General features: G+C 43.8%; 1 protein-coding gene across 1 annotated transcript; it reads right to left on the bottom strand.

Annotated features, from left to right (window-relative positions):
* On the bottom strand, window positions 1-26,948 carry LOXL1 (lysyl oxidase like 1). The gene is made up of 7 exons (XM_066592362.1): window positions 25,463-26,948; window positions 21,311-21,419; window positions 8,844-8,981; window positions 2,451-2,607; window positions 2,204-2,299; window positions 1,998-2,113; window positions 1-197 (listed from the first exon to the last, which is right to left on the bottom strand). Exons 1-7 carry the CDS (start codon window positions 26,412-26,414, stop codon window positions 191-193), a joined length of 1,575 nt encoding a protein of 524 aa, XP_066448459.1. The 5' UTR covers window positions 26,415-26,948; the 3' UTR covers window positions 1-190.

Here is a 26,948-nt window from a genome sequence, read left to right as displayed (position 1 = left end):
TGAATTAGATGGAGGGCAATAATAGAATTTATTTAATGGGTATAAAAAGTGAGGGTTTTTCACACAAGTATTAATAAGACTGCTAGTGTGCTTATCAAGACAGGGAATGGTGGGAAGGTTGCTGACTTTGTCAGAATGGCAAAGGCTTCTCTGAAATCCCCATATGTAATAATTGCCTTGAGAATCTTGTTCAGAACCTTTGAATAGAAATAGAAAATAAATTCAATAAAATCAAATAAGAAAATATAGATAGTAACAAAAGACCAAGCAAGAAACAATAGAAACATGTAAAGCTGCAAACAATACTAGAAGCACATTTTTGATCCTCATTGTTTCGTATCAAGCTTTTATTCAGATGACAGCAAAAATTATTTTTGTGATAAATCCCAGGTAGAACTTAAAGGGGCATTCACAGGCTTTGTGAACTTTTTCTATTGATGCTCATCGGGAAGCCTCCACTTACATCCGCAATGATTAGCTGATTCCTGGTGCCTCTGTCACTATGGTCAGCAGAAAGTGATGAGCATAGCGTAGTGGGCCAAGTTGGTATTGCAGCACAGCTCTCATTGATTTCAACGGGAGCTGCATCTGCAATACCAACCCGGGCTGCTATGATTAGAGCTTTCTACTTCCTCCGATGACCATAGCGACAGTAGCACATTGGAATCAGCTGATCTATGGGGATCTGAGTGGTGAGTCATTGAAGATCATCTATTGATAGCCTAATGGTTATCAATAGAAAACATTAAGCTCTAGACCAATAGCTGTCCCAACCCCCGACCTACCCTAACATCAGTTGGGCCAAGCATGAATGTTTCCTCTACATGGAGAGGGGAGTAAACTATCGTCAGAGACCTCTGGTGACTGCTTATCCGACATGAGAACAAAGGTTGAGATATTTTGAAATATAGCATACCTAATAGTACTTTTCCCTGATATCTGCTGTCGGAGGAGAGTTGGGACACCTTCATACATATTAAATGGTTGACCAGTCCGACCAATATCAGCAGTTTCAGCTGAGGTTTGTTTAATGTGTACGGCCACCTTTAGACTTTATAATCATTTTGTAACATTTATTTCTTAATGAAAAATATTATTAGGCTACTTTCAAACATGGGGGAACATTTATTAAGACTGGCGTTTCATGTGCCAGTCTGATAGGGTTTTGCAGGCAAAAACTATTGATGACCTACTCTCAGGATAGGTCATCAATAATTAATTTCTGGGGACCCACTACTCAGGATCCTGATAATGACCTGTTTGCCCTGCCTACTGTCAGTGCAGCGGGATGGATATGCATCATAGGGGACAGAAGCAGAAGTGCTCAATGAAATCAATAGGAGCTGAAACTGGCTATTACTCTACCGGCACTTCTACTTCCAACACCGGGGACGAATGCGAAAGTATGCTAGCTAAGGCACTTCCTCTCCCATCCTCTATGACGCACATATGGCCTGCTGCACTGACAGCGGTGGGTCCCGGTGATCAACTATTGATGACCTATCCTGAGGATAGGTCATCAATAGTTTTTGTCTGGAAAACCCCTTTAATAAAAAGAGTGCTGGAAAAAAAGTTATTTCTAATCTCTTAAGAGGCACATGCCTCTTAACAAATTAGGTACATTTCTGGCTTCCCATGTGCCTGAATAGAAATCTATGCCAGCTGTCTAGACAGACTGTCTAAGCAGCCTAAACTATGTGGTGTAAGGATGTAAGGCTGGCTTGTTTGACAGGAATACAGCACTTATTATATGCATTGTAGAAATATTAAAATCTACAGTAGTATTGACAGGAGATACTTACATAAGTATATACAAATGAGGAAAACACAGATAAAAGAGCACAGATACAGAAAATAATGGTAAAAGATGAATGGTGCACATGTGGATGCCAAAGTACTTAGGTGTGAAAAATACAACCAAAAGCAAAGATTGAATTACTTTAATAAGAAAACAGGTAATGACGATAGATGCAAAAAGCTCTTAATCAGATTCTTACTGTGTGATTCGGCAGTTAGTGGCTGACACATATCTTCCAGTATAGTGGATATTGCACCGCACCACATTATTGGTGAAATCAGACTCCAAAACAATGTACTTGGGATTGACTACGACCTATGAGACAATTAACAGTGACTATATATATATGACTGCAGAATGACAGACAATAATAACCTGCCTCAAGAAAACTTCTACATAACTTACTTTGAGTATATAATTTCCTGGTTTTACTTCAGTTATATCAATCCATTGACAGTCAATGTCTGCATTGTATGTGTCATAACAGCCAGGACTTAGTCCCTGAAAGATTAACACTCATTGATATTATATGGTCAATGTGTTAAAGACAATCAGAGAGTTAATATGCAAAGGAAATGGCATTTTAGCAAATACGTTACAAGTAGTATAGCTAGTCACCAAAGAACCTAGAAACACAGGACATAGTTCTCACCTGAGTGTGAGAGGTGCATGCATATCGTTTGAGGTTTCCAAAGTCACATGTGGTGTCCTCCAAACAGAAGCTGGCCTTATGTCCCTCTGCCACTTTTCGTCCTGTTGTGGCATCCAATAGATCATAATGACTGAATTCATCCATACTATGATAGTGTCTGGAATGAACAACTCAAAAGTCAATTGTTTCTTGTTAAGCTACTTTAAGGAATATTGATAAATAAATTAATATAAACCTTGTAGTTTATAATATAATTTAGGCCTCATGTCCACAGTTGGGTTAGATTTGCAGAGCTCGAGTGGGACACCCGCGCAGCATGTGGATTTGTTTTGTGGAACTTTTGGTCCAAAAAAACAAATCGCAGAATGCTCCATTTTTGTGCAAATTCCACACTGACTGCTTCCATTGAAGTCAATGGAAGCTGTTCATCCGTGGCATGTCCACAGCTGACAGACACTGCAGACATACCGTGGATCCTGTGGAAATGCAGGAGATTAAAAAAAAAACTGTACTGTACATGTCCAGCGGCGGGCTGTGAGGACCACACGCAGCACAGTGAACCTGGAAGTGGAGGGATCCGTGCGGACGCTGCTGCCGGGGAAATACAGGTAAGCATGGGTCACTTGCCACGGGCAGGGGTGGGTTCTGTGTGGGATTCCCCCATGAAATCAAGCCCTGCCTGTGGACATGAGGCCTTACACTCCTTGTTAAAAAAAAAATCAAGTACCTAGAAGGAGTTGTCAGAATCCAATGAGACTTTCTGTGTGTGATTGTAACACTGATATAAGTAAGTGATTACAATATCAGAGCAAAAGGATAATTTATTTCGGAAAACTGAACACTTGAAGGGAGACTGTAGTACCCTGTTGGGCCGCCTCTAGCTTAGATGGAAGATGTGATATGGGCGGCATGGAGGCATACAGGTTCCGTATGTTATCCTGTGGTATATCTGTCCTCATTTGTTGTAACTGTGCCTCCAGATTGTGCAAACTCATAGGTTGTTAAAGTTGGTGTCCCAGATGGTCCCATACACGTTCTATTGGTGATAAATTTGGTGACCGAGCAGCCATGAAGGTGTGACAATGTTGTGGGGACATTCCTGTGATCCCCTTGTGTGTGCGGCTGAACAGTATCCTGCTAGAAAATGCCTCTTAGAAGCCGCCATGAGAGGAACACGTGGCTGCAGAATGTCCTGAACATATCGCTGAGCTGTCATTGTCCCTCGTACCACTACTAGGGGTGACCAACTGTCATATGTGATGGCCCCCCAGACCATCACACCAGCAGGGGGCAGTGTGCCGCTGCACAGCAAAGGCAGGATTGAGTTGCTCACCCCAAGGTCTCCAGACATGAACACGGCCGTCGTTAGTGCCCAAACTAAACCTGGATTCATTGCTGAAGACAACCCGGTTCCACTCTGTAACAGTCCAGTTTCGTTGTTCACAACCCCACTGCAAACAAAGGCGATGGTGGGTGTCAAAGGCAGTGCACGGGAGCTGAGCGATCAAATGACCTTCAGCCAAGTGCCTGGAAATGGTTCTGACAGACACAGGGGCCTGTAATGATGGTGCAACCTGTCTCTGGATGGCGGACAATGTAACAGTTGGAGCTGCTAATGCTGGTCAGAAGATCAGATGATCCTCTCTATTGGTGGTCTGTGTAGGGCAGTGATGGGCAACCTTTTGAGCTCGGTGTGTCAAAATTCGCCAAAAAAAAAAGCATAACTCGGGTGGTGTGTCACTCCAAGAAAAAAAACATAAATTTGCGATGTTTCTAGTTTAAATAACAAAAATGTATAATTGTAATGTATAACTGTATTTAATAAACCCCAAACACACATAGCACAGGCCCTCACCTCTTGCTGCCCCCCCTCCTCACTTATGTCAGTAATTATGAGCCCCCTGCGGTGACAGTGCCCCCACAGCAGCCCCCAGCAGCGACAACGCCCCCCACAGCAGCCCCCAGCAGCAACAGCACCCCCACAGCGGCCCCCCCAGCAGCGACAGCGACCCCCCCCCACAGCGGCCTCCAGCATTAACTGCCCCCCACAGCGGCCCCCCAGCAGTGACTGACCCTCCACAGCGGCCCCCCAGCAGTGACTGACCCTCCACAGCAGCCCCCCAGCAGTAACTGCCCCCCACAGAGGCCCCCAGCATTAACTGCCCCCCGACAGCGGCCCCCCAGCAGTGACTGACCTCCCACAGCGGCCCCCTAGCAGTGACTGACCCCCACAGCGGCCCCCCAGCAGTGACTGACCCCCACAGAGGCCCCCCAGCAGTGACTGACCCCTCCACAGCAGCCCCCCAGCAGTGACTGACCCCCACAGAGGCCCCCCAGCAGTGACTGACCCCCACAGTGGCCCCCAGCATTAACTGCCCCCTGACAGCAGCCCCCCAGCAGTGACTAACCCCCCACAGCAGCCCCCCAGCAGTGACTGACCCCCCCCCCAGCGCCCTCCCTGCACTAACTGCCCCCCACAGAGGCCCCCAGCATTAACTGCCCCCAGCAGTGACTGACCCCCACAGCGGGCCCCCAGCAGTGACTGACCCCCACAGTGGGCCCCCAGCAGTAACTGACCCCCACAGCGGCCCTCCAGCAGTAACTGCCCCCCATGCGACCCCCCCAGCAGTGACAGTGCCCCCTGAGACCCACGTACTTACCTCCTGGAAGCTCCGCTCCTCCTGAGATGATCTCCGGCGCACTTTGTGATGTCAGTGTGCTGCCGGACGCCTCCTCCCCTGGACGCTCTTGCGGAACCAATAGGTAGGAGACGTCGGGGGACGGGGGGATGAGGATCCCGGCTGCACACTGACATCACAGTGTGCGCCGGAATAAGCGCTGCTAGTAGTGCTGTTTAGTGAATACCAGCAGGGGAGCCACGGCCCCTGCCAGTATTCACTAACGGGGTGAGCAGCCGCGTGTCAGCGACTATGGCTACGCATGCCAGTGCTGACACGCGTGTCAAAGGTTCGCCATCACGGGTCTAGGGCATCCTTCTGTGCATTCCCTCACACATCCACTGGTCACAACACCTTCTAACAGTCTGATCAGAATAGCCCAGGTGGTGGGCAGTTCGTTGATACAAGGATTCAACTTATTGCATTAAAATGATGCGTCTCCTTTGAAACTCTGTTAATTGGGTGAAATCTATTTGATTGTGTTGTAGAGGTGTCTGGTGGTCAACAAGCTCTACACAAGCAGAAAAAGAGGTCACTACACACAAGAAGCCTCTAAAAGCCTTTCCTTAGGCCAAGGGTCGAACCACTTTTAGTGTCTCAGGTGGCAAGACCCTTTAGCTAATCACACCACAACTCTAACTATTTGCATATTTGCCTGAGATGTAACTGTGTGCCGGGTTTTGCAGCAAAACAACTGGGTACTTGATTTTTTGTTTTTTACAAAGAGTGTATATATAATTTACCACACTAAGTACTTTGTATTACCAATTTTGAGTTAGTGTTTGTCACATTCTATAACTGATTCTCATCCACAGCTGCATGAAGAATTCTGGTGGTTGTCAGTTGGAAGTAGGAAGCAATCTGCTCACAGAGACACATTTACGTCTATTGCTTATATAGCGCCAACAACCTAGTGGCTCAGCAGTTCGCAATGTTGCCTTGCAGCACTGGGTCAAGGATTTGAACCAGACCAAGGCTATGGAGTATGTATGTTCTTGATGTGCTTCTGTGCCTTTGCTTTGTATGCTCCAAAAAAAGCAAACAGAGTAGAGAATTCGGGGCTGAATATTTCTTTAGATAAGAATGGATTATGATCCACAATGTAACTCAAAATCAGTACAAAATGAGTAAAGATTCACTCAAAAATAACTCATTTTTATTATCCCATAATCACAACTGCAAACAGAAAAGTTGTCCCAGTTATCATATCACAAGTCTGTTCTTTTGTTACTTTAATTATCTGTACAACATTGTAGTTCAGCTGTAACAGTTTAGACCCCGTCATAGCTGTGCCAATTTTCCCAATTTAACCAAAGTTCTATTACTTTTATCTACACTATTGTCAGGTTGGTCATTACAGAGGTCTTTCTAAAATCATTTAACACCTATCCACTGGATATCTTATCACTAGAATTAGGGTCCAGAGCTCTGCCATTCCTCCTCACCGCACAAGAGCAATGAGGAGGGTAACAGCTGAGTACAGTACTTGGCTATCTCTGGTAGGCCTCAAAGGCACTGAATGGAAGAACAGGGTGCATGCTCAATCACCGCTGTATTCAGCCTCCTCCTCACTGCGGTTGTGCCGTGAGGATTATGGGGGGCTCAGGACCTGTGGATAGGAGATACATGTTGATATCATCTGAATGATTTTCGTTTCTTTCTGCTTTGTTTAAAACATAGGGGAGAATTATTAATACTCTTCTAAATTTAGACAACAATAAAAATAGACCAGACAGAAGGAGGCTGTGCAAAATTTATTACAGTAGCCCACATAGTGTGATAAATTTGGTGTGTCTTGCTTAGACACGTTAGGTGCTTTTCCTCTACTTATGCTGCCTCTTGGCTGGCTGAATATACATCAATATTTTTTTACCAAAATAATGCCACTTGCCTTTAACAAATCTGGGGATTTTTAATGCTATTTGTTCCACAATTTAAGCCCTAATTCAGATGCATTTTGCTTAGTAAATCTCTCTCTATGTGTACGTTCTCATAAGATATGATGAAACATTACATTACAGCAATGAAAAAGTAATACCCAAATTAATTGAAACAAGACCTAAACTGCTGGTAAGAATTTGAACAGGTTGGAGCAAATCATTTTAGTGCAATAAATATAATGTTAATGTTTTTGGATTATTCAATTTTACTCTTGTATTCAAAATGAGACTTTCATGACTAGAGATGAGCGAGCAACAAAATGCTCGGGTGCTCGTTACTCGAGCCGGGCTTTTTGCAATGCTTGAGAGCTCGGCTCAAGCAACGAACCCCATTGAAGTCAATGGAAGACTCGAGCATTTTTCAAGGTGCCCCATGCTTTGCATTATCAATGGAGCCGCGGCTGCTGCTGGCGGCTCCATTAAAAACAATGGTCTGCCGGCACCCCTAATTGTTTTTCATGGAAGGGCTTTACATATAAGCCCTTCCCTGAAAAACAATAATTTTAGTGTAAAAAAAAAACCTTACCCTCCGCCGCTGCCGTGTCCCCCGTGGGGATGAAGAACACATCTGCCGCATGATTTCCTTCATCCCCACTAGTAAAGAGAATTCCCTGCTGCTACATCTGCCACATCTGTGACAGATGCAGCAGAGGAATTCTTCAATTCCCTACCACAGCTGTCACATTTTTTTACAATAGTGTAAAAAAAAAGAAAAACATACTCACCTCCCTTCAGCTGCCGGGGCTAAGCCACGTCTTCTCCGCAGTGACCCCGACTCTGTAGCCCTGAACTATCAGCAGCAGGGGATTTAAAATGCCCGCCTGCTGAAAGAGCTGATTGTGATTGGCCGAATGAATGACAGGCAATTTTTTCATTTTCACAGATGAGGCAAATGTAGCAACAGGGAATGCTTTTTACTACCGGGGATGAAGGAAACATCTGCCGCATACGGCAGATGTGTTCTTCATTCCCGCGGGGGACACGGCAGCAACAGAGGGTAAGTTTTGTTTTTAATTTTTTTACACTAAAATTATTGTTTTTCAGGGAAGCGCTTATATGTAAAGCCCTTCTATGAAAAACAATTAGGGGTGTCGGCAGACCATTGTTTTCAATGTTGAAAACAGGTCGGGAGGAGAGGGTCAAGATTTTCTCGAGCACCGTGTGCTGCTCGGCTCGTGTAAGGAGTACTTCGAGTATGCTAATGCTCGAACGAGCATCAAGCTCGGAAGAGCATGCTCGCTCATCTCTATTCATGACATATCCACAGATACCAACTTTGGGATCCACACCTATCTCTAGATATAGCACTGACTAAATGCAACAGTTGGGATGGTCAAGTGGACACTGCTGCGCTGTCTACATAATTTCCATAGAGTTATACATACAGCATAGCACAGCGAGCTGTGTTGTTTCCACAGCTCCCAAGTTATAGAAACAGTGGTGCTCACAATGCTATGTTGTTTGCGAAATTTCCATTGACTTCTATGAGAGTCAAGAAAATGAGCATAGCGAAGCCCACTTGGCTGTTTCCATAAGTCCCAACCACCCTTGGCCACCACATTCAGCCAGGCCAGGGGCAGTGGAGGGCCTAAACTAGAGATGGGTCAGGGTAACAGTGATGGGACCAACATCTATGGTATATTCTGTATATAATGCATAAAAGTCTCAGATAGGAATACCTCTTTAAGGTTAGCTTTAACGTTAACTAGTTACGTTAAAAGCATGAATAGGTGGATAATATGGAAGCAATCTACCAATAACCTTCTTGTACTCACTGATGGCAGCTGTGCCACTCCCATGCCTGGCGGGGGCGTGTAGGCATAAAATCTGCAGTTCCCTGGTTCTTCACTCTTTGTGGAAATCGAAGCAGAATTCTAACATCATAATCTGAAGTATCAGCTGCATATGCAGAGCTGAGAAGAAAGTAAAAACAAAAGAGGTGCAGTGAAAATTAGTCATATACAATGATACGTATACATTAAAGAAGTTCTGTGCTTTTTAATGTTGTGCCTATCTAAATCAGCACAGCTTGTGTCAGGACTTGAACCTGTGACCTCATGTGCTTTGGACAGTGTCTCTCCCAAGTTCACATGCTGAACCTAGCCTTGTTTCATGATCCTGTGTACCTAGTTCCTGCCTCTCTATCCTAGCTCTGCCCTGCTCCTGATTAAGCCCTCTTTTTAAAACTGTCCCTGTCCTTTCATGCATTGTGTGATTATTGTGCTCCCAGCATTGATCAGCTCCATTTCTGCCTGCTCCTCTGCTATTGTGACAAGACCTCCTGATACTGACTCCTGGCTTTCCACCTGACTACGTTTCCTGCCTCATCCCTCTGTACTGCAAACCAAGACTTCCTGTTAACGACTCCTGGCTATCCTGACTACCCTCTGGTGACCTGCACAACTACTACACCCTTGGCTCCAATCCTGCGCCGGTAAGAAACTACAGCTTGTTACCAGACATTGTTGTTTCTATTGCTAATATGATCATGAGCTTGAGCTTTGTGGAGGTGCTGCATTATTTTAAAAGTGCACACCAATATATCTAAGCTTTTAATAGTATAGCATAGCCACTTTCTTCCAAAAACTGTTGGTTTTATCCAATACTGCAGTTCAACACTATTGAAGAGAACGAATCTAAGTTGTAATACCACACACAACCTGTGGACAGGTGTAGCGCTATTTTTGGAAGAAGTGGCCATGTATTTCTAATCCTGTACAACCTCTTTAATGCATGGTGTGAAATACATGTGTAAACAAACACCAAACCTACATACAGCTTCAGGGCTCCTTCCTTTAGCGCTATATCGCCATGAGAAAAATCACAGCAAAGTTGCGTTTTGGTTCATACGATATTTGTGCATCAGTGATGTTTTTTACTCACAAATAATCTCACATCGCATCACGCGATGGATGACAATAGGAGTTTCTAATGTTAAAAACACATCGCATGAGCATTACAAGTTTATGTGAGAAATCGGAGGCTCCGTAGAGAAACAGGTACAAGAAAAAAATAAAAGTAAAACGCTGAAAGATAGGCCATGCAACGATTTCTAAATTTCACAACATCACATGATAGAAAACATCGCAGAATGAAGCCATTGAAAATGATGGCTTTTAGAATTCTATGTTTTCTCGTACTCTCGCATTGCGCAAAAATCGCACAATTTTCTCGCAAGTGTGAAGGCAGCCTTAGGCTTTTTTCACACTAATTTAGCCGCAATAAAAAAATCACGACCCTCTGAAGCATTGGTTTCCAATGGATTCATTCAGATGACTGATTGTTTTAGCTGCGTAAAAACGTTGTGCCAGCAATAATAGGACATCAGTGATCGAAAATGGTGACCTATTTTATATGCAGCCGGAAAAGATAGATCTTGCCCTATCTTTTGCCGAGATACACTGGAGACTCCCATAGGCTTCTTTGGGAGCTGAAAAAGAGAGTTTAGCTGCGTCCAACACTGGGAAACGATTACAGCTGGCTCTATTTAACTATTATAAGTAATTCCAATTATTTATGCCGACCGAGGGACTTCCACGCTACAGCGTATATTTGCACTAATACATCGTAGCCGCATGTGTAAATGGATGAGAAAACACGGCTGGGGCTCGGGACTTGATAGCGGCTATTCTTTACACATGTGACTTTCAGTGGCAATGCGGCCAGCGTGAAAACGCTTTGCTTGTGTGAAGGAAGCATTAGTCATAGAAATCTTAGCAAGAAATGTAACAAGTACAGAAGTCCTTGAACAAATGTGAAGATAAATGGATCATTTTGAATTGCTTTCAGATTTAAAGGCATTCATATATTAGTAGACCAGAAGAGGAGAAGAGAGCGTAAATATCTTAATTAAGGATGACAGTTTTTTTCTTGTGCTTTTCTGTTTTGCATAAAGAGATAAGGAGTTTTCCTTTAAGCATACGGAGTATTAATACTGCATGTAAATGTTCTGTAATTGCTGTCATAGGACAAACAATAACTGTGCTGCTATTGTCCTTATCAGCCTTGAATATTGTTAGCAACCTAGTTCTTATGAGTTTCCTCAACCTAGTAGTGGAGTTTAAAATGGCACATAATGATTCTCATGGGCATTTTATAATTTCTCCCAGCAGTTGACAGTACCATTCCTTAACCTAAAATGGAAAAAGAAAACTTAGCAAGTATACATATTCACTGCAGCGAAATGCTAAACATTTAGAAGAAATTAAATTTAGACATTTGTCCTGTAAACATTGCGACAAACAACAACAACAAAGCTGATTTTAGGGTTATAACTCTGAGTCATTGGTCCTGATTTATTAAGACAGACAATTATTCTGCCTGGCCTAAAATAAAATGTGTTGGGGGTAAGATATGCCAAATTTATTAAAAGACTAATTGTGTAGCAGAAAATCAAATCTGTGCCAGCTGTGAGCCGGAATAGATTTGCACCATAATTTAACCCAGTTACTGGTATAAACTGTAGAAAATCCATTGTGCCCATGCCCGTGAGCAGTTCATTCCCTTTAAAAATAAAAGAAACTCAACTAAAAGGAAACCAATGTGGCTCGACAAGACGGTAAGAGGGGCAATAAATAAAAAAAAGAAAGCGTTCAAACTACTAAAGCAACAAGGCACCGAAGAAGCGCTAAAATCATACAGGGAAAAAAACAAAATATGCAAAGATAAGATCAAAACTGCCAAGGAGGAAGCAGAAAGACTGATCGCCAAAGAGAGCAAAAACAACCCAAAGCTATTTTTCAACTATATTAACAGCAAAAGGATTTGCATGGAGAGCACTGGCCCTTTAAAAAATAATGCAGGAGAGATCATTGATGATGACGGAGGGAAAGCAAATCTACTAAACAGTTTCTTCTCAAGTGTATTCACAAACGAAAAGGAAATGCCACATGAGATGCAGGGGAATAAAATGAACCCATCACAAAATATCTCATACCTAACGCAGGAGGAGGTGCGGAAGCGAATAAAGAAGACTAAAATTGATAAATCGCCGGGCCCAGATGGATTACACCCAAGGATACTAAGGGACTAAGTGACGAGATAGCTAGGCCGCTATATCTAATATTTCTAGACACTATCAAGACCGGTGTAGTACCATTGGATTGGCGCATTGCCAACGTGGTTCCAATTAGAAAAAAGGGAGCAAAAGTGAGCCTGGTAACTACAGGCCAGTAAGTCTCACTTCAGTAACGGGAAAAATTTTCGAGGGGATTCTGAGAGACGCCATCGATGAGCACCTCAAGGAGAACAAGAGAATAACTCCTCACCAGCATGGATTCATGAAGGGTCGCTCATGTCAGACAAATCTGATCAGTTTCTACGATGAAGTAAGCTCTAAGCTGGACCAGGGAGAATCTATTGATCTCGTATATCTGGACTTCTCTAAAGCCTTTGACACCATGCCACATAATAGGCTAATATACAAAATGAGGCAGCTCGGACTGGGCGAAAACGTGTGTAAGTGGGTTAAAAATTGGCTCAATGATAGAAAGCAGAGGGTGGTAATAAATGGTTCGTACTCTGATTGGACCACAGTCGCTAGCGGGGTGCCACAGGGTTCAGTATTAGGCCCCACTCTGTTCAACATATTTATCAATGACCTGATAGAGGGGCTGCACAGCAAAATATCAATATTTGCAGATGACACAAAATTATACAATATAATTAATGCAACAGAGGACAAGATATGGCTACAAACGGACCTGAATAAGCTCGGGGCTTGGGCAGAAAAATGGCAAATGAAGTTCAATGTTGAAAAATGTAAGACTATGCACAAGGGCAGGAGAAACGGATGTCACCAATATTCGATTAATGGAGTACCACTAGGAAAAAGTGATATGGAAAAGGATCTGGGGGTATTAGTGGATAGTAGACTAAACTGGAGTAACCAATGCCAGTCAGCTGCTGCAAAGGCAAATAAAGTCTTGGGGTGCATTAAAAGAGGTATAGGGGCGAGGGACGAGAACATTATCCTCCCACTAAATAAGGCACTTGTCAAGCCCCACATGGAATACTGCGCACAGTTCTGGTCACCGGTGCTCAGGAAAGATGTCACAGTGCTTGAGGGGATTCAAAGAAGGGCAACTAAACTAATACGAAGCAAAAAATAAACTGTCCCACCTTGTTTCCTTGTGCTGCAGCTTTATTCCCGAAAGCAGGTGTATTCACATACCTTCACAATGCCATCCGGCTACTTTGGCTTTAGTTTGACACACATATTTCATATGCAGGAATCCAGGTATCGTGAAAAAAACCTTGCTTTTATTCCAATAACTTTGTGCTCGCACAAAGTTATTGGAATAAAAGCAAGGTTTTTTTCACGATACCTGGATTCCTGCATATGAAATATGTGTGTCCAACTAAACTAATACATGGAATGACGGGACTGGAATACCCAGAGAGGCTATCAAAATTGGGATTATTTACTCTAGAAAAAAGACGGCTAAGGGGTGATCATATAACTATGTATAAATACATGAGGGGACAATACAAGGATCTCTCCCATAATCTGTTTACACCCAGGACTGCGACGGTAACAAGAGGACATCCGCTATGATTAGAGGAAAGTAGGTTTCATCACCAACATAGAAGGGAATTATTTACTGTAAGAGCAGTTAGACTGTGGAACTCTCTGCCGGAGGAAGTGGTGATGGCAAAATCCATAGAGGAGTTTAAAAGGGGACTTGATGTCCTTCTTGAGAGGAAGGACATTATAGGATATAAATCTTAGGTTAATTGTCAATCCGGGTATACAGGCAGGTAGGAACTATTAGGGGTTGATCCAGGGAACAGTCTGATTGCCATTAGGGAGTCGGGAAGGATTTTTTTCCCCAAAAGGGCTAATTGGCTTCTGCCCTTGGGTTTTTTTTGCCTTCCTCTGGATCAACACAGGAGGATAGACAGGCTGGACTAGATGGACATTGTCTTCATTCAGCCTTACATACTATGTTACTATGTTACTTCTTCTGAGCCATGCCCATTTTGTGGAAAAGTGGTAGGCACATCTTAAAAAAGTCACAAATTTTTGTTTGCAGAAAGAAGGTATATGCCAAAATTTGCTACTTTTTATGCCAGTACACTGGCACAAGTGCATCGGTAAATTTTCCCCTTAGGTCGCCTGCACACGAACAGGCCGGATTCTACAAGCGGGATTCCGCAGTGGAATCCGACCCTGTGCCTGGCCGGTGACCCTGTGGGTATTAGTGTATCTTGACGCCACCAGAAGTAGAGGTGGAGCCAAGATACAAGGAGTTTGACAGGGGATTGACACCCCCTGTTACCGATTGGGTGTCCCGCATTCTCCCCGTCCTCGCCCTCACAGGTCCTGTACCCACCGCCGGCCGCCGTAGAGAAAGATGAGAGGCGGCGCTCAGGACTTATAAGCGTTGGTGGTCAGCGCACCAGGCCGTGGAGGAAGGGGAGAGTGGTTGGGCTGCAGTGCTGCTGTGCGAGGGAGTGGTGACTGGTGGTCCGGCGAAGTTCAGAAAGCTGTGCTGGGGGCCGGAGCAGTGAGCGCTCCTGACTTCAGACGCACGGAACGATGAGCACTGCAGAGTACCGGCGGCAGGCGCAGCAGGGGGGACATCTATACTCACCTTTGCAGTTGCTGTCCTCCTGCGGCTCCACGTACACTCACAGCGTAGAAGGGTGGAGGAAGGGTCACCAGGGAGAGTAACAGAGGTCCGCTCCAAGGCAGCGGAGGTGACTGCCGGGCCAGCAGCAAATTCTGTAATGGCGAAAAAAGTTGGGCGACAGGGATAGTGAAAGCGTGGCTGCTGGGACTCCTGCTACAGTCAACGCAGGAAAAAAGCAGGACCTGTGAGCCCGAGAAAAGGGGACAATGTCCTGCAGCCAATCACAAACAGGGTGCGTCAACCCTCTATCAAACACCTTGTATCTTGGCTCCACCAGTACTTCCACTGGCGTCAAGATAAACTAATACCAACCTGGTGTACCTGTCTGAAATCTTCTTAATCTGTACTGCAATTGGTCCGGCTGGCGCAACGGCACAGTAAAGACTTTGGCGGGCCGTCGCTAGGTGATGACGCAGATCCCAAGACCTTTCCGCAATGATGATTGCGAAAGGGCCGCAGTAAGCCGCCCGCACGGAATCCACCTAAAAATAGAGCATTGCTGCGATTTTTCCTCTGACAGCGGAAAATTGCAATTGATTTCTGCTTGTGTGCGGGGAAAATCTCTTTTCCATTGCATGCTATGGGCGGTATTTGCTTCGTAATCCAGAGGTGGACACCTGCTCTAGATTCCGCAATGCAAATCTGCCTGTGTGCAGGCGGCCTTAATCTTCAATACTTGTCATAATCTAAGACTTGAGATTAAAATAGTTTGTATAAAGTAGATATTCTTCATTACACTGAGGTAATCTAACAAAATACTGCAGCAATCATGGGAATTCAAACCCGGTGCTTGACAGCGGTGGAGTAGCAATAGTGATCACAGGGGTACCACCCGTCTAGGGGAGCCACCTCACTCACCTCACCACTGATATCTCTAGGCTTTGCTCACATGAACCTAAAAATGACATTTGTGCTGCCTTTTTCCTGTCACTGCAGAAGGCCCATGAGATGATGTCTGTCAGAAATGTCTCAGTGTGTAATGTGTCCTTCTTCATAACCCCGCATATATATGTGTGTATGTATTTGAGGGGGCTGACCACGGTCAGTAACCATACAGAGTAGCTGGGGGTCCGAAGCTGAACTTTTGCCATGCCCCTGCTTCACAGTCAACACAGAAGCAGACAACAGGCTGTTTAATGGCAGTTTGTGTTCCATTCACAAATTGAGACCTAAGTTATCCACTCTGGAAAGGAAAGAGTTAAACAACATTGTAACATTGAGGTCAACAAGCACAACAGCAGTTTTACCTGTCTGCAGGGTTTGGATTTTTTAGCTCTAGAGTCCATAGCTGAGGGTTTATTCATATCTGCACTAATCATTTTTGTTGTTCTGCTTATAGGAGCAGAACAACAAATGAATTGTTGCAAGCCTCAATTCATTATTAGTGTCAGAAAAGCTAAAGCAAATAATGAATTGAGGCTTGCAACAGAGGTCAAAAGCAATAAAAAAGGATTTTAGGGGTATGTCAAAATCAAAAGAAAAGTCAAAGATGCTATTGGATGTTTACAAGATGAAGATGGTAAATTGGCTAAGAATGATGTTGAGAAGGCTGAACTTTTAAATTCCTATTTTGTGTCTGTTTTCTCTCAGAAAGTAGATGTAACATCAACTGATCTTTCCTGTGCTTTTGGGGGAATAAAGGAATGCAGGCTGTCTATAGGCAGAGAGATGCTGAGGGAACACATAGCTAATAGGGATGAGCGAGCATACTCGCTAAGGACAATTACTCGAACAAGCATTGTCCTTAGCGAGTATCTGCCCGCTCGGAAAATAAGATACGGGTGCCGGCGGGGGGCGGGGAGCAGCGGGGGAGAGAAGAATCATTTTTTCCATAGCATACTATGGAGGGCTATTGCTGCCGAATCCAGAGGTAATCCGGATTCTGCAGCAAACATCCACCCGTGGACATAAGGCCTAACTCCTTTGAGTCACAGCCAGATTTGGCATCCCTGGGGGCATGATATGGGGGTGGGACACGACCGTATGTGTTTTTACGTTCAGCTGTACGCCGCGTTTTTTTCACATGAATGAAGAATTGCTGCGATCGAGTCTCAATCTTAATTAGCATGTTTATTAACATTCACACGGAGGGCTGAAGTCCATCGATTGGCAGAAATCCTCAGAATGACTACTAATTAGAGATGAGCGAACACGTTCGGCCCCGCCCCTTTTTCGCCCGAACACCGAACTTTGCGAACACCTCGGTGTTCGGGCGAAAAAGTTCGGGGGCCGCCGTGGCAGCGCGGGGGGGTGCGGCGGGGAGCGGGGGGGAGAGGGAGAGAGAGAGGGCTCCCCCCTGTTCCCCGCTACTGCCGCCCGCGCCGCCGCGCATCTCCCCGCCCCCCGGCGGCACCCGGACACTTACGCGCGAACACTCCAGTGTTCGCTAAAGCCGGTGTCCGGGTGCGGATGTGTCCGTTACGGACACGTTCGCTCATCTCTACTACTAATGCTTAAATAGAGGCAGCTGTCTTTTCTTTCCAGGGTTGTAAGCAGTTAAACTCCCTCCCCCTCACTTCTTTTCTGCTTCCATAGAAGTCTATGGGAATTTCCTACGTATTTCGATCTTTTGATGCGACATATAAAATGGGCGATCAAAGCTGGCCACGGATGTGCTATTTTTCCTGGCGCGATTTTTTTATTGTTCACCTGAATGAATACACTGGAATTCAATGCTTTAGATGGTCGCGATTTTAGGGCAATTTTTTTATTTACACTGCTAAATACCTGCGTATAAGCGGTCGTGTGACTAAAGCGTAGGTTGGTCATACAACACAAAATAATTGCTGAATTACATTTATCATGTAACTTATCTTGGCATCATTTTTAAAATGTCCTTTTATTTTTTTAGACAAAACAAGACTACAATACTGTATAATGCGGCAATTTTTCATATTTCGAATAATGTCTCCCAATTCTATAGGTACCATTTCAGAAAGCCATACATTTTTTATTTCTCTGTTGACTGAGCGGCATATTTTTGTGAGATAAATGTACATTTTCACAGAATTTTAGGTGCATAGGACATTTTTATCACATTTTATTATGTGTTTTTTTTTGCGAAGCAGGATCATTAAAAACAGTTTTTCTGGCATTCTTGTTTTTTTCAAAGAGTTAATTGTGCAGAATAACTAACACATTAGTTTTAAAGTGTCCTTCAAAATGTGTCAGTAAGAATTTTGGTAGGATTTTAATTAGCATTTTTCCAATAACAGATGGAGTTGTATTAAAAAAAATGGCGATTTTTGTATCCATTTTTTGGGAGTGTTTTGCAATTTATTTTTATACTATTCATTCGATCCAGGAGACCTGAAGCTGCAATCCACTGATCACTTCTACAATACACTGTACTACATAAGTAGTGCAGTGTATTATGTCTAACTCCTTTTTCTCACTGACAGTTAAGCCTATTAGACCCTGCCTTTAGCAGGGCCTAATGGGCCACCGTACATGGCTGACCCAAAAGCAATCATTGGCACACTGTGATCCGATCACAGGAGTGCCAATGGGGTAGAAAAGGAAGTCCCTTTTCTCTCTCCAAACCCTTTAGATGTCACAGTCTGCATTGATAATGCCATCTCTAGGTTAGTATCCTAAATGGTTAGGATCATAACTATGTTTGACCAATTATATTCTATGGGTACGTCAAGTAATACATTTTAGTAGTTTTTTTGCAGTAAAACATAAATGCTTGATGAATGGCTAAAACATGATGTGAACATCAGGGAACAGTGCCTACAAGCAGTTATGCGCTTCCGTCTGTGTTTTCAGTATTCTAACTTATTGTCTGAGACCTTCAGTTTTCTGGTCCTCCTATCTAAGTTTTTAGCACTTCAGAAGATTTGTGATCACAATTCTGACTAAATTAGGCATCTGTACACCTTTACACATTGAGCCAATAAAAATAGATTATCCAAATTAGTCAAAAATTGATGAATGTATGTATTTTGATATGTTTAAAGCTACCCTTAGGCAAACTCCTTTTCACACCTAATTAAAATTTACTGACAAACAGCTCAATGGGACGATAAAACAGATACATAATGTAATTAAATATAAAGCAACATTCATTCAACCGTATTAAAGTATTTACAGATAAGCTTTAGAAAAGAATTCCATCAATAGAATAAACAATGCATAAAAAATAATTATCTTTCATGTTAACTAATTCCAATTGATTTGTTACTCCCAACAAAAAGAAAATAAACAAAAAGCAATAAGAAAAGCTTTGTCTATTAAAAGGGTATTTCAGGCATTTACTGTTGAAGACCTATCCTCAGGATCAGTCATCAATAGTTGGTCAGCAGGAGTCAGCCGCTCAGGATCACTGCTGATCAGCTGATCCTCTGGGTGGCTGTCCGTGCAGCTGAACCGGATGTCCCCATAGCTAGTCAGAGCTAGTCAGAGCTAGAAGTATAATATAAGGCTTCGCTCTGGGGGAAAGCGATGATTCCTATTACATTTACGGCTCTGACCACCCATGCAGATGGCCAGGTTAGCTGCACTGACAGTGGGACGGAGAGTCAGCTGCCCAGTGGGGATCCCAAGCGGTGGACCCCTGACGATAAACTATTGATGTCCTATAATTCATAGCATAGGTCATCAATAGTAAATGCCTGGAATACCCCTTTAAACAGATCAAATATGTAAAGTGAATTTGGGTAATAGCAGGCACTAGATTAGGGAGCAATAGAATAAAGTTACTATTTGCTTGCAATATCCTAATGAAGCACATACTGTTCAAAAACTATTGACTCATGCATAGGGACAAAAAGTCCTTCAGCAGTCAAAGGGTGTATGCAGCTGGTTAATCAAAGTAAATATTGCGCTTTTTCAAAAGGGTTAAAAAAGTTTTTTTTTACCTTACTTTATTTTTATATAATTATCCCTACACCTGCCCCCAATTTTGTTTAGTTTGGTCATCATTTTGGCACTATGGTAGTATATCATGTGATTGGTAACATTACCAAATCTTTGGGCCCCAGTGATGTCCCGTGAACATGTCATATGGGCTTCTAATGTTAGCCCAAGCCACAGCTTCTGGGCTCCTGTAAAATAGGGATCAATGTTTATATTTATAGGCTCAGAAAGAAATCAGTGGTCTTTCATGTCTGAGGGAAGGGACAGGGTCAACTGGGTTGGCCAATCTTCTGTTTATCTGGCAATCCCTCATTTCTCTTCTACTAACCTTAATGTTGAGGAGAGGTATGAAAATTCAGATTACAGTCAGTAGATCTAATACCATGTTTGCATTGAAGCATAATCAATATTTGACCGCTTAAGAATGCGGGACTTTTTTTTTCATTTTCAGTTTTTCCTCCCCCCTTTAAAAAATTCATAAGTCTTATATTTATCTAGCAACAAGGAACGAGTCAAATTTTTCAATGGTACTATTTAATTTACCATATAATGTACTGAAAAACATAAAAAGTCTAAATGCAGTGAAATGGAAAAAGATGCTTTTTTGGGGGGGGGGGGTGGAAGGTCTTGTAACTTTTTTTATTTTTGCTGTACTACTTTTAAAATATAGAATATATTAGGATAAAGTAAGAATACTTTCTGCTGCCATATTCTGACAGCAGTAGTACATAACTTTTTGATTGCTTTTTATTACATTTCTGCTTGGGGACACGGTGACCAAAAAAAGCGCAATACTGTTTTTTTTTCTTTTAACGACATTCACCATGTGGGGTAAATAGCGTTACTTTGATAGATTGGACTTTTTTATGGATGCAGCGATACCAAATATGTTTTGTGGTTTTTAATTTAGATTTTTAATTGTAATAATTCAATTTTTTTAAACAGATTTTTCCTTTTTTTTTTTTTTTAAGTCCCCATTGGGGACAAGCACTTGTGATGCTTTGATGGCTCCAGCAGTATGATGTAACACCATAGCATTATATTATACCGCAATCTGGCAGGCTGTCTATTAAGCCACGCCACAGGCATGGTTTGATTAGCAATCTGCAATGGTAGCCCTGAGGGCTTTCAGAAGGCCCCCAGGCTTCCATGACAACCGCACAACACCATTCGAGACCCCAGAACATTGATCAGAGCATTTAGATGCCACTGCCAGAGTCGATTTAAAAAACAGCCAGATTTCCAAAAAAAGGTGAAAAAAACTAAAAAAACATAAGAATTTTGATATCGTTGTAACCGTACTGGCCCTCAGAAAAAATGTGTTGTGTCATTTATGCTGCATGATTAACCCTGTAAAAAAAATCTATGGCAGAATTGATGCGTTTTCTCTCCCTGTTATCATAAAAAAAAATAATAAAAGTTTTACAATATAGTCTATGTACCCAAAAATGGCATGATCAAAAACTAGTTCGCCACGCAAAAAACAAGCCCTTATATGGCTGCGTCGACGGAAAAGTAAAAACGTTATGGCGTTTGAAAAATGGAGATGAAAATCCGCCAAAAATCGTTGCATCCTTAAGCCCAAAATAGGCCATGTCATTAAGGGGTTAAAATGAAAGATAAATTAGCAATGCTGCCTTTTATTTAACGAGGCAGGTTTTCTAGTGATTCTCATCTAAGATCCTGCCACTACTGGATTTACATAAGAAAGAAATTTGTGTTCTTGAATATGTTTTTGTGGTGCAAACCTGGAGAGACAACGTTCTTCGGCCGCACAGCGAAGGGAATACAGATGAGCTCGCTGAACATAAGTTGCAGCCTGCACATAGCTTGGATCCGGAACCAAATCAGGAAGCCCTAGAACAAAAAACAGCTTTATTAGAAGGGTGCCACAACAATAAGATGATCATAGGCTATCTCACTCCTAGAACCCCAATTAATCAGCTGCAATCTGCCTGAGAACCCTGCAAGAAATGTATCAAAACCTCTACAGCACTGCCACAGGGGAAATGGACTATTAGGTGTTATGTCCATGGGCATAATTGAGTTGCGGAATCCACGTGGTTCTCCCGTGCAGATGATCCACAGTTCAATATGTCCATAGACTATCATTGGGCATCTGCAGGTATTTAAATCTGCAGCATGCTCCATTTTTCTGTGGATCCGGTAGAGTCAATGGAAGCCGTCCGATCCGCGGCATGCCCTCAGCTGACACTGTGGACGTGCCGTGGATCCGCGGAAAAGCAGAGAAAAAAGCATTGGCGTGCACGGCGCATCCGCCGTGCAGAAGAAAGAAGATCCGTCTGTGACGGAGAGACTAGCACCGCGTCCGGACAGGTGAGGAAATTTCTTTTTTGCCTCATGTCATATAAATAGACTGTTCGCAGAGGGACTTTGCAGTTTTCTGTTAACAGAGGAGGGTCCTGATAACCCCCATCTATTAGTAAAATGGGTTTACTAAACCACATACCCCTTTAGGCCTCCTTCCCACGAACGGATTTACGCCACGTAAATCCGCGGCAAAAATCCGCTGCATTGCCCCCTGCTATTAGGTTCTATTGAACCTAATAGCACAATGCTCACGGTGCGGAATTCCACCGCGGAATTTCGCACCGTGAAATCTCCCGTCCTCACCCGCAGCATGTTCTATTTGCCGCGGGTGTACGCGCTGACGGCTTCCATTGCAGTCAATGGAAGCCGTCCGTTCACGTTATCTCCTGCTGCAACCAGCGGAAGATAGCGTGAAAAAACGCTTCCCCGCCTACCGCCGCGCGTCATATGACGCGGCCGGCGCGTCACGTGACACGGCCGGCCGCGTCATGTGACGCGGTGGGCGTGTCACATGACGCGATGGCGGTGGGCGGGGAAGCGTCTTCACGCTATCTTCCACTGGTAAGTATGGGGTCTCTGGGGGGCGCCGTGACGGGCTTCACTGCGGAATATTACGCGGCGGAGCCCGTCACGCTCGTGTGAAGCCGGCCTTAGACCTCGTTCAGATGGGTGTTTTTTTGTTTTGCTTTAATTTCAGCTTTTTGCGCACAAATTGCTGAGCAAAAACAATGCGTCTATTAGAACCAATGGTTTCCTATTGAAGCGATCACATAAACGATTTTTAGATGTGCAAAATACTCGCACCTGCAAAAGATAGGACATGCGTGGCTACAATTCACACATGTAAGGTGCGTGCTTCGAGAAAAGATAGGACCGACATTTTGCCCAGGAGTTCCTATTGACTCCTATGGGAGCTGGATTAACACGCAGCACGCACCACGGATTTAACGGACATGTGAACGAGCAAATTATGCATGAATGTAGATCACGCCTACAGCTTTGTTCACGCAATTTTTCCACACACAACGCTTGTCTGAACGAGGCTTAACCCCTTAGTCACCAAGCTTTTTTTGTTTTTTCCTTTTAAAAAAGCGTAACTCCTTTATTTATCCATCGACGTCGCTGTATGAGGGCTTGTTTTCTGCGGGACGAGTTGTCTTTTTCAATGGTGCTATTTAATGTACCATAAAATGTACTGAAAAAACTTTTAAAAAATTCTAAGCGGAAAGAAATGGGGAAAAAAAAGAAATTCACCCATTTTTCAGTGCATCTTGTTTCTACGGCATACACACTGCAGCAAAAATGACATGATAACTTTATTCTATGGGTCAGTAAGACTACTACGATACCAAACGGGTAGGCATCCTGCCATGACAGCCCCGGGGCCTTTCAAAAGGGCCCTGGCTGCCATGATATTCGCACGACTCCTTGCAATCTCATCACGGGGGGCTGTACGGGACCCCCAAACAACGTTCTGGGGATTTAAATGCCGCTGTCAGAATCGACAGCAGTATTTAAAGGGTTAACAGCTCAGATGAGTCGCAGCGTGATTTCCCTTCATACATCTCTCTTCATACTGCAGATTGTCAAAAGGCGTATCGGCGGTCACTAAGGGGTTAAGGTGGATTTAACTCATTCCCAACATGTGATGTACATCAGATGTTGCAGGGGAATATATATAAAGAGGCTCCATATGCAGCAAGTGGCAGCTGTATTATACAGTTGACACCTGACTATAAGGGTAGCTGAACACATTTAACCTCTTAGATGCCACAGTCAATAGCGACTGCAGCATTTAAGCGAGAAGAGCTTCTTCCATTGCCTAAGCAAGGTGTACCAAGAGGTTATCATCACAGCCAGGGGTTCTGGAGAAGGTCCCGAGGTCTACAATCTTAGTACTCCCATTAGGCTCTACCATAGACAGGGCTTAAAGGGGTTGTCTGACTTATTCAATTTTTTATCTAAACAGACTGTCCATGTGAATAAATAACAAAGGAGCTAATATTCACAAGTCCCGACTCCCTGTTGCATCTGTGATATATTGTTTGCAGGCTGCAGCAGCCTGTGCATGGGGTGTCATAAGCTGCAGCAGCCTGTGATGTCCTGTACGCAGGGTGCTGCAGCTTATAAGCATTACATCACATGAGAGACCCCGAGAGGCAGCACTGGACACAGCGTGGATCCTGGAGACATAAGTGTTAGCTCCTTTATTATTTTGAAGACAATGGAAGCCGTCCGATCCTCGGCCCTTTCGCAATGACATTGCGGAAAGGTCATGGATTCTGCGTCATTGCTTGGCAATGCAGAAAAAGCGGTGATTTGGAAAAAAAATCTGTACTGCGCATGTCTGACAGCTCGCCGTGCACACACAGCAAAGCAAAAAGACTTCCGTGCGGACGCCGACCAGGCCCTACCGGCTCTCTGACCACACCCCCCCAGACACCCACACTTCACCTCACACCCAGAGACGCTCCTTCGACCTCGGCCTTGGCCAAGAGGTTTTGTGCATCCCCTGGCGCACAAAGGTTTAGCGTATTGTGGGGTGTTGTCACGCGGTTTTTGTCCGCGGCCAAAAACAGCATTGGCATCATGGTGCCTGCCTACATTGTGCGCGCGGCTGCTTGGAGGGTGTGCCTGGGATTCGACCTGCCCGTGTGCAGGCGGCCTAATAGAATACCATTGGAGGCACAATACACTACAATACAGAAGTATTGCAGTGCACTGTATAAGTAAACAAGTGATCGGATGTTCGAGTTCCGAAGTGGGGATAAAAAAATGTAAAAAAAACTTTATGAAAATGTCAAAAATATATTATGCATAGGGTGAATTGCGCAGTAACCCTGGAGCAAAATACATAACAAACCTGCATGCAACACATTATGGCTTTTGTTGTGGACTTGTGATACAATCCATAACATACCCTTTTCAAATTGATGACGTAAAAAGTCTGAATGATAAAAAAAATGTACATAATAGGTATCACTGAGTCTATAAAAGTCATTTAAAATATCATGATATTGACAGTGAATGTCGCAAAAAAAAAAAACACAGTGAATGTCGCAAAAAAAAAAACTTGCTAGAATTGCTGATTTTTTGGTCACCTCACCTCCCAGTGCATGATCAGAAATTTGCATGTACACAGTGGTACCAAAAAAAACTGGAGGTTATATCGCTGTAATTGTACTGACCCTACAGAAAGAAATTAACTTATCATTTTTACAGTAGAGTTCAATCCATAAAAATAAAACCAATTTTTTCAGTATGTTCTATGGCACAGTACATCACATTGTGCCATTTAAAACATATGGCTATCTTGACAGAAAAATACTGAAGTTACAGCTCCCAGAATAAAAAAACAAAAACTTCCCCACCAAAAAACACTGTAATAAAAAGGCGTTAAGAGTAATAACAACACGGCAAAGAGATATCCATTTCTCTAAACAATATCAAATGATTCTGCTCAACAGAAGTGCTCAATGACTATCCCAACCGCATGTGCAATGTGAAATCCTCCGCATATTGCGAGCTTTAGAACTACTTATCTGATTAGATACTTGCAGTAAACTCACCTCTTCCACTCTGACCAGCTCGGAAAACACTGCCAACATTGGGTCTCCCTTCTTGTTGTCCAGTCTGTGACTCACCTCCATTGCTTGGAGTATTAGCTGCACGGTTTTGTGGTTGCAAATAATCTGGCCTTTGTGCTCCATAGTAGCCCTCTCCTTGACCTACTCCACCATATGGGGGGAGTCTAGTATCACCACCTCCACCAGCTACAGGTGGGTGTACTGGATCACTTACTACAGGGATATCATCTCCTCTATAAAGACTGTGGGCGAAGCGTCTGTCAAGTCCATCCTGGGGTACCGCAGGATTAGCAGGAGCTGGCTGCCGAGGAGGTAAAACTGGAGGAGCAAAATATGGTGGTTGAGCAAAAGGTGGAGAAGGTTCCTCATAGAAATCTTCATAACCTCCTCCCCAAGGAGGTTGTGCAGCATAGCCACCCCCACCTCTGGCGTAGCCATAGCTTTCTTCATATGCCTGAGGGTAAAATTCAGGCTGAGGTACAAAGGGAGGTTGTGGTCTTGGGACAAAAGACTGTCCTACAGAATTTTGGGATGATGACTGACGTATTCTAGTACTTCCACCTCTTCCAGCTCCAGCCCCTGCGGAAGGAATAAAACGACTTGTGCTAGCGGTTTCACCTCCCCCTTGCCAATTATCTGGCACTTGCCCAAAGCCAAATGGGTGACGAGTATTGCCCCTTACTGTCTGAGATCCAGTGCGTGGTAAGGTGGGTGCTTGACGGCGGAGATCCACACCACTTCGAACTCCATCCAACACAACTCTAGTTCGCCCTGTGCCCTCTCCTGCAGCCTGGTATTCAGACCCTGAATTCAGCAACCGATAGCGTCTTCCACTTTCTTCCCACTGAATCATTTGTCCCCAGCCTGTCCCATCCTGACCCAGGCACAAGGAGAGTCCTGACATACATAGACATAGTTGAGCTAGAAGAGTCATGTTGGTGTCTTCTCTTCAGTGATAGACTGGGGATGTAGTAGTGAGATGCCAATCTAAACAGGTGAAATAAGAACAGTTGGTCTTCAATGTTCATATGAACACACACATGTTGTGGTAAGCAGAGATACCGGTCGCTGGAGTTTCCTGGCTGGAAGGGAAAAAAGGTTCAGAGCAAATCTGGAATCTGGTTTGAGGAATGAGTACAAAAGCAAAGCAGAAGAGTTCAATGACACCCAGCTGCAGGCTCTTGTCATGCAGACCAGTGACTGGCCAGCAGTGCTTTAAAAATCAGGAAAGGATGGTGCAATCAGGCAACTCCAGCCAGGCACTTCTCAAGCTCTCCAGCACAGGAAGGGTTAAGAGTCACATTCTTTGTTCTCCAAGTCCCCTTATTCCATTCATGTTTGTCAGTGACTTGCTGAACCTTGCAGTCTGGTCAGGTCCTTGTCTTCCTCGTCCTTATCTGTCTCCGCCGTCACTCCATCCTTTCTCTGTATCCATTTCTCCTAGAACTTCCTGTTTATCCCCCTCTCC

Source organism: Eleutherodactylus coqui, chromosome 2, assembly GCF_035609145.1.
Source record: "Eleutherodactylus coqui strain aEleCoq1 chromosome 2, aEleCoq1.hap1, whole genome shotgun sequence".
Taxonomy (NCBI): Eukaryota; Metazoa; Chordata; class Amphibia; order Anura; family Eleutherodactylidae; genus Eleutherodactylus; species Eleutherodactylus coqui.
The sequence above is the reverse complement of the archived record's forward strand: the minus strand, read 5'-3'. Positions and strand labels throughout refer to the sequence as shown.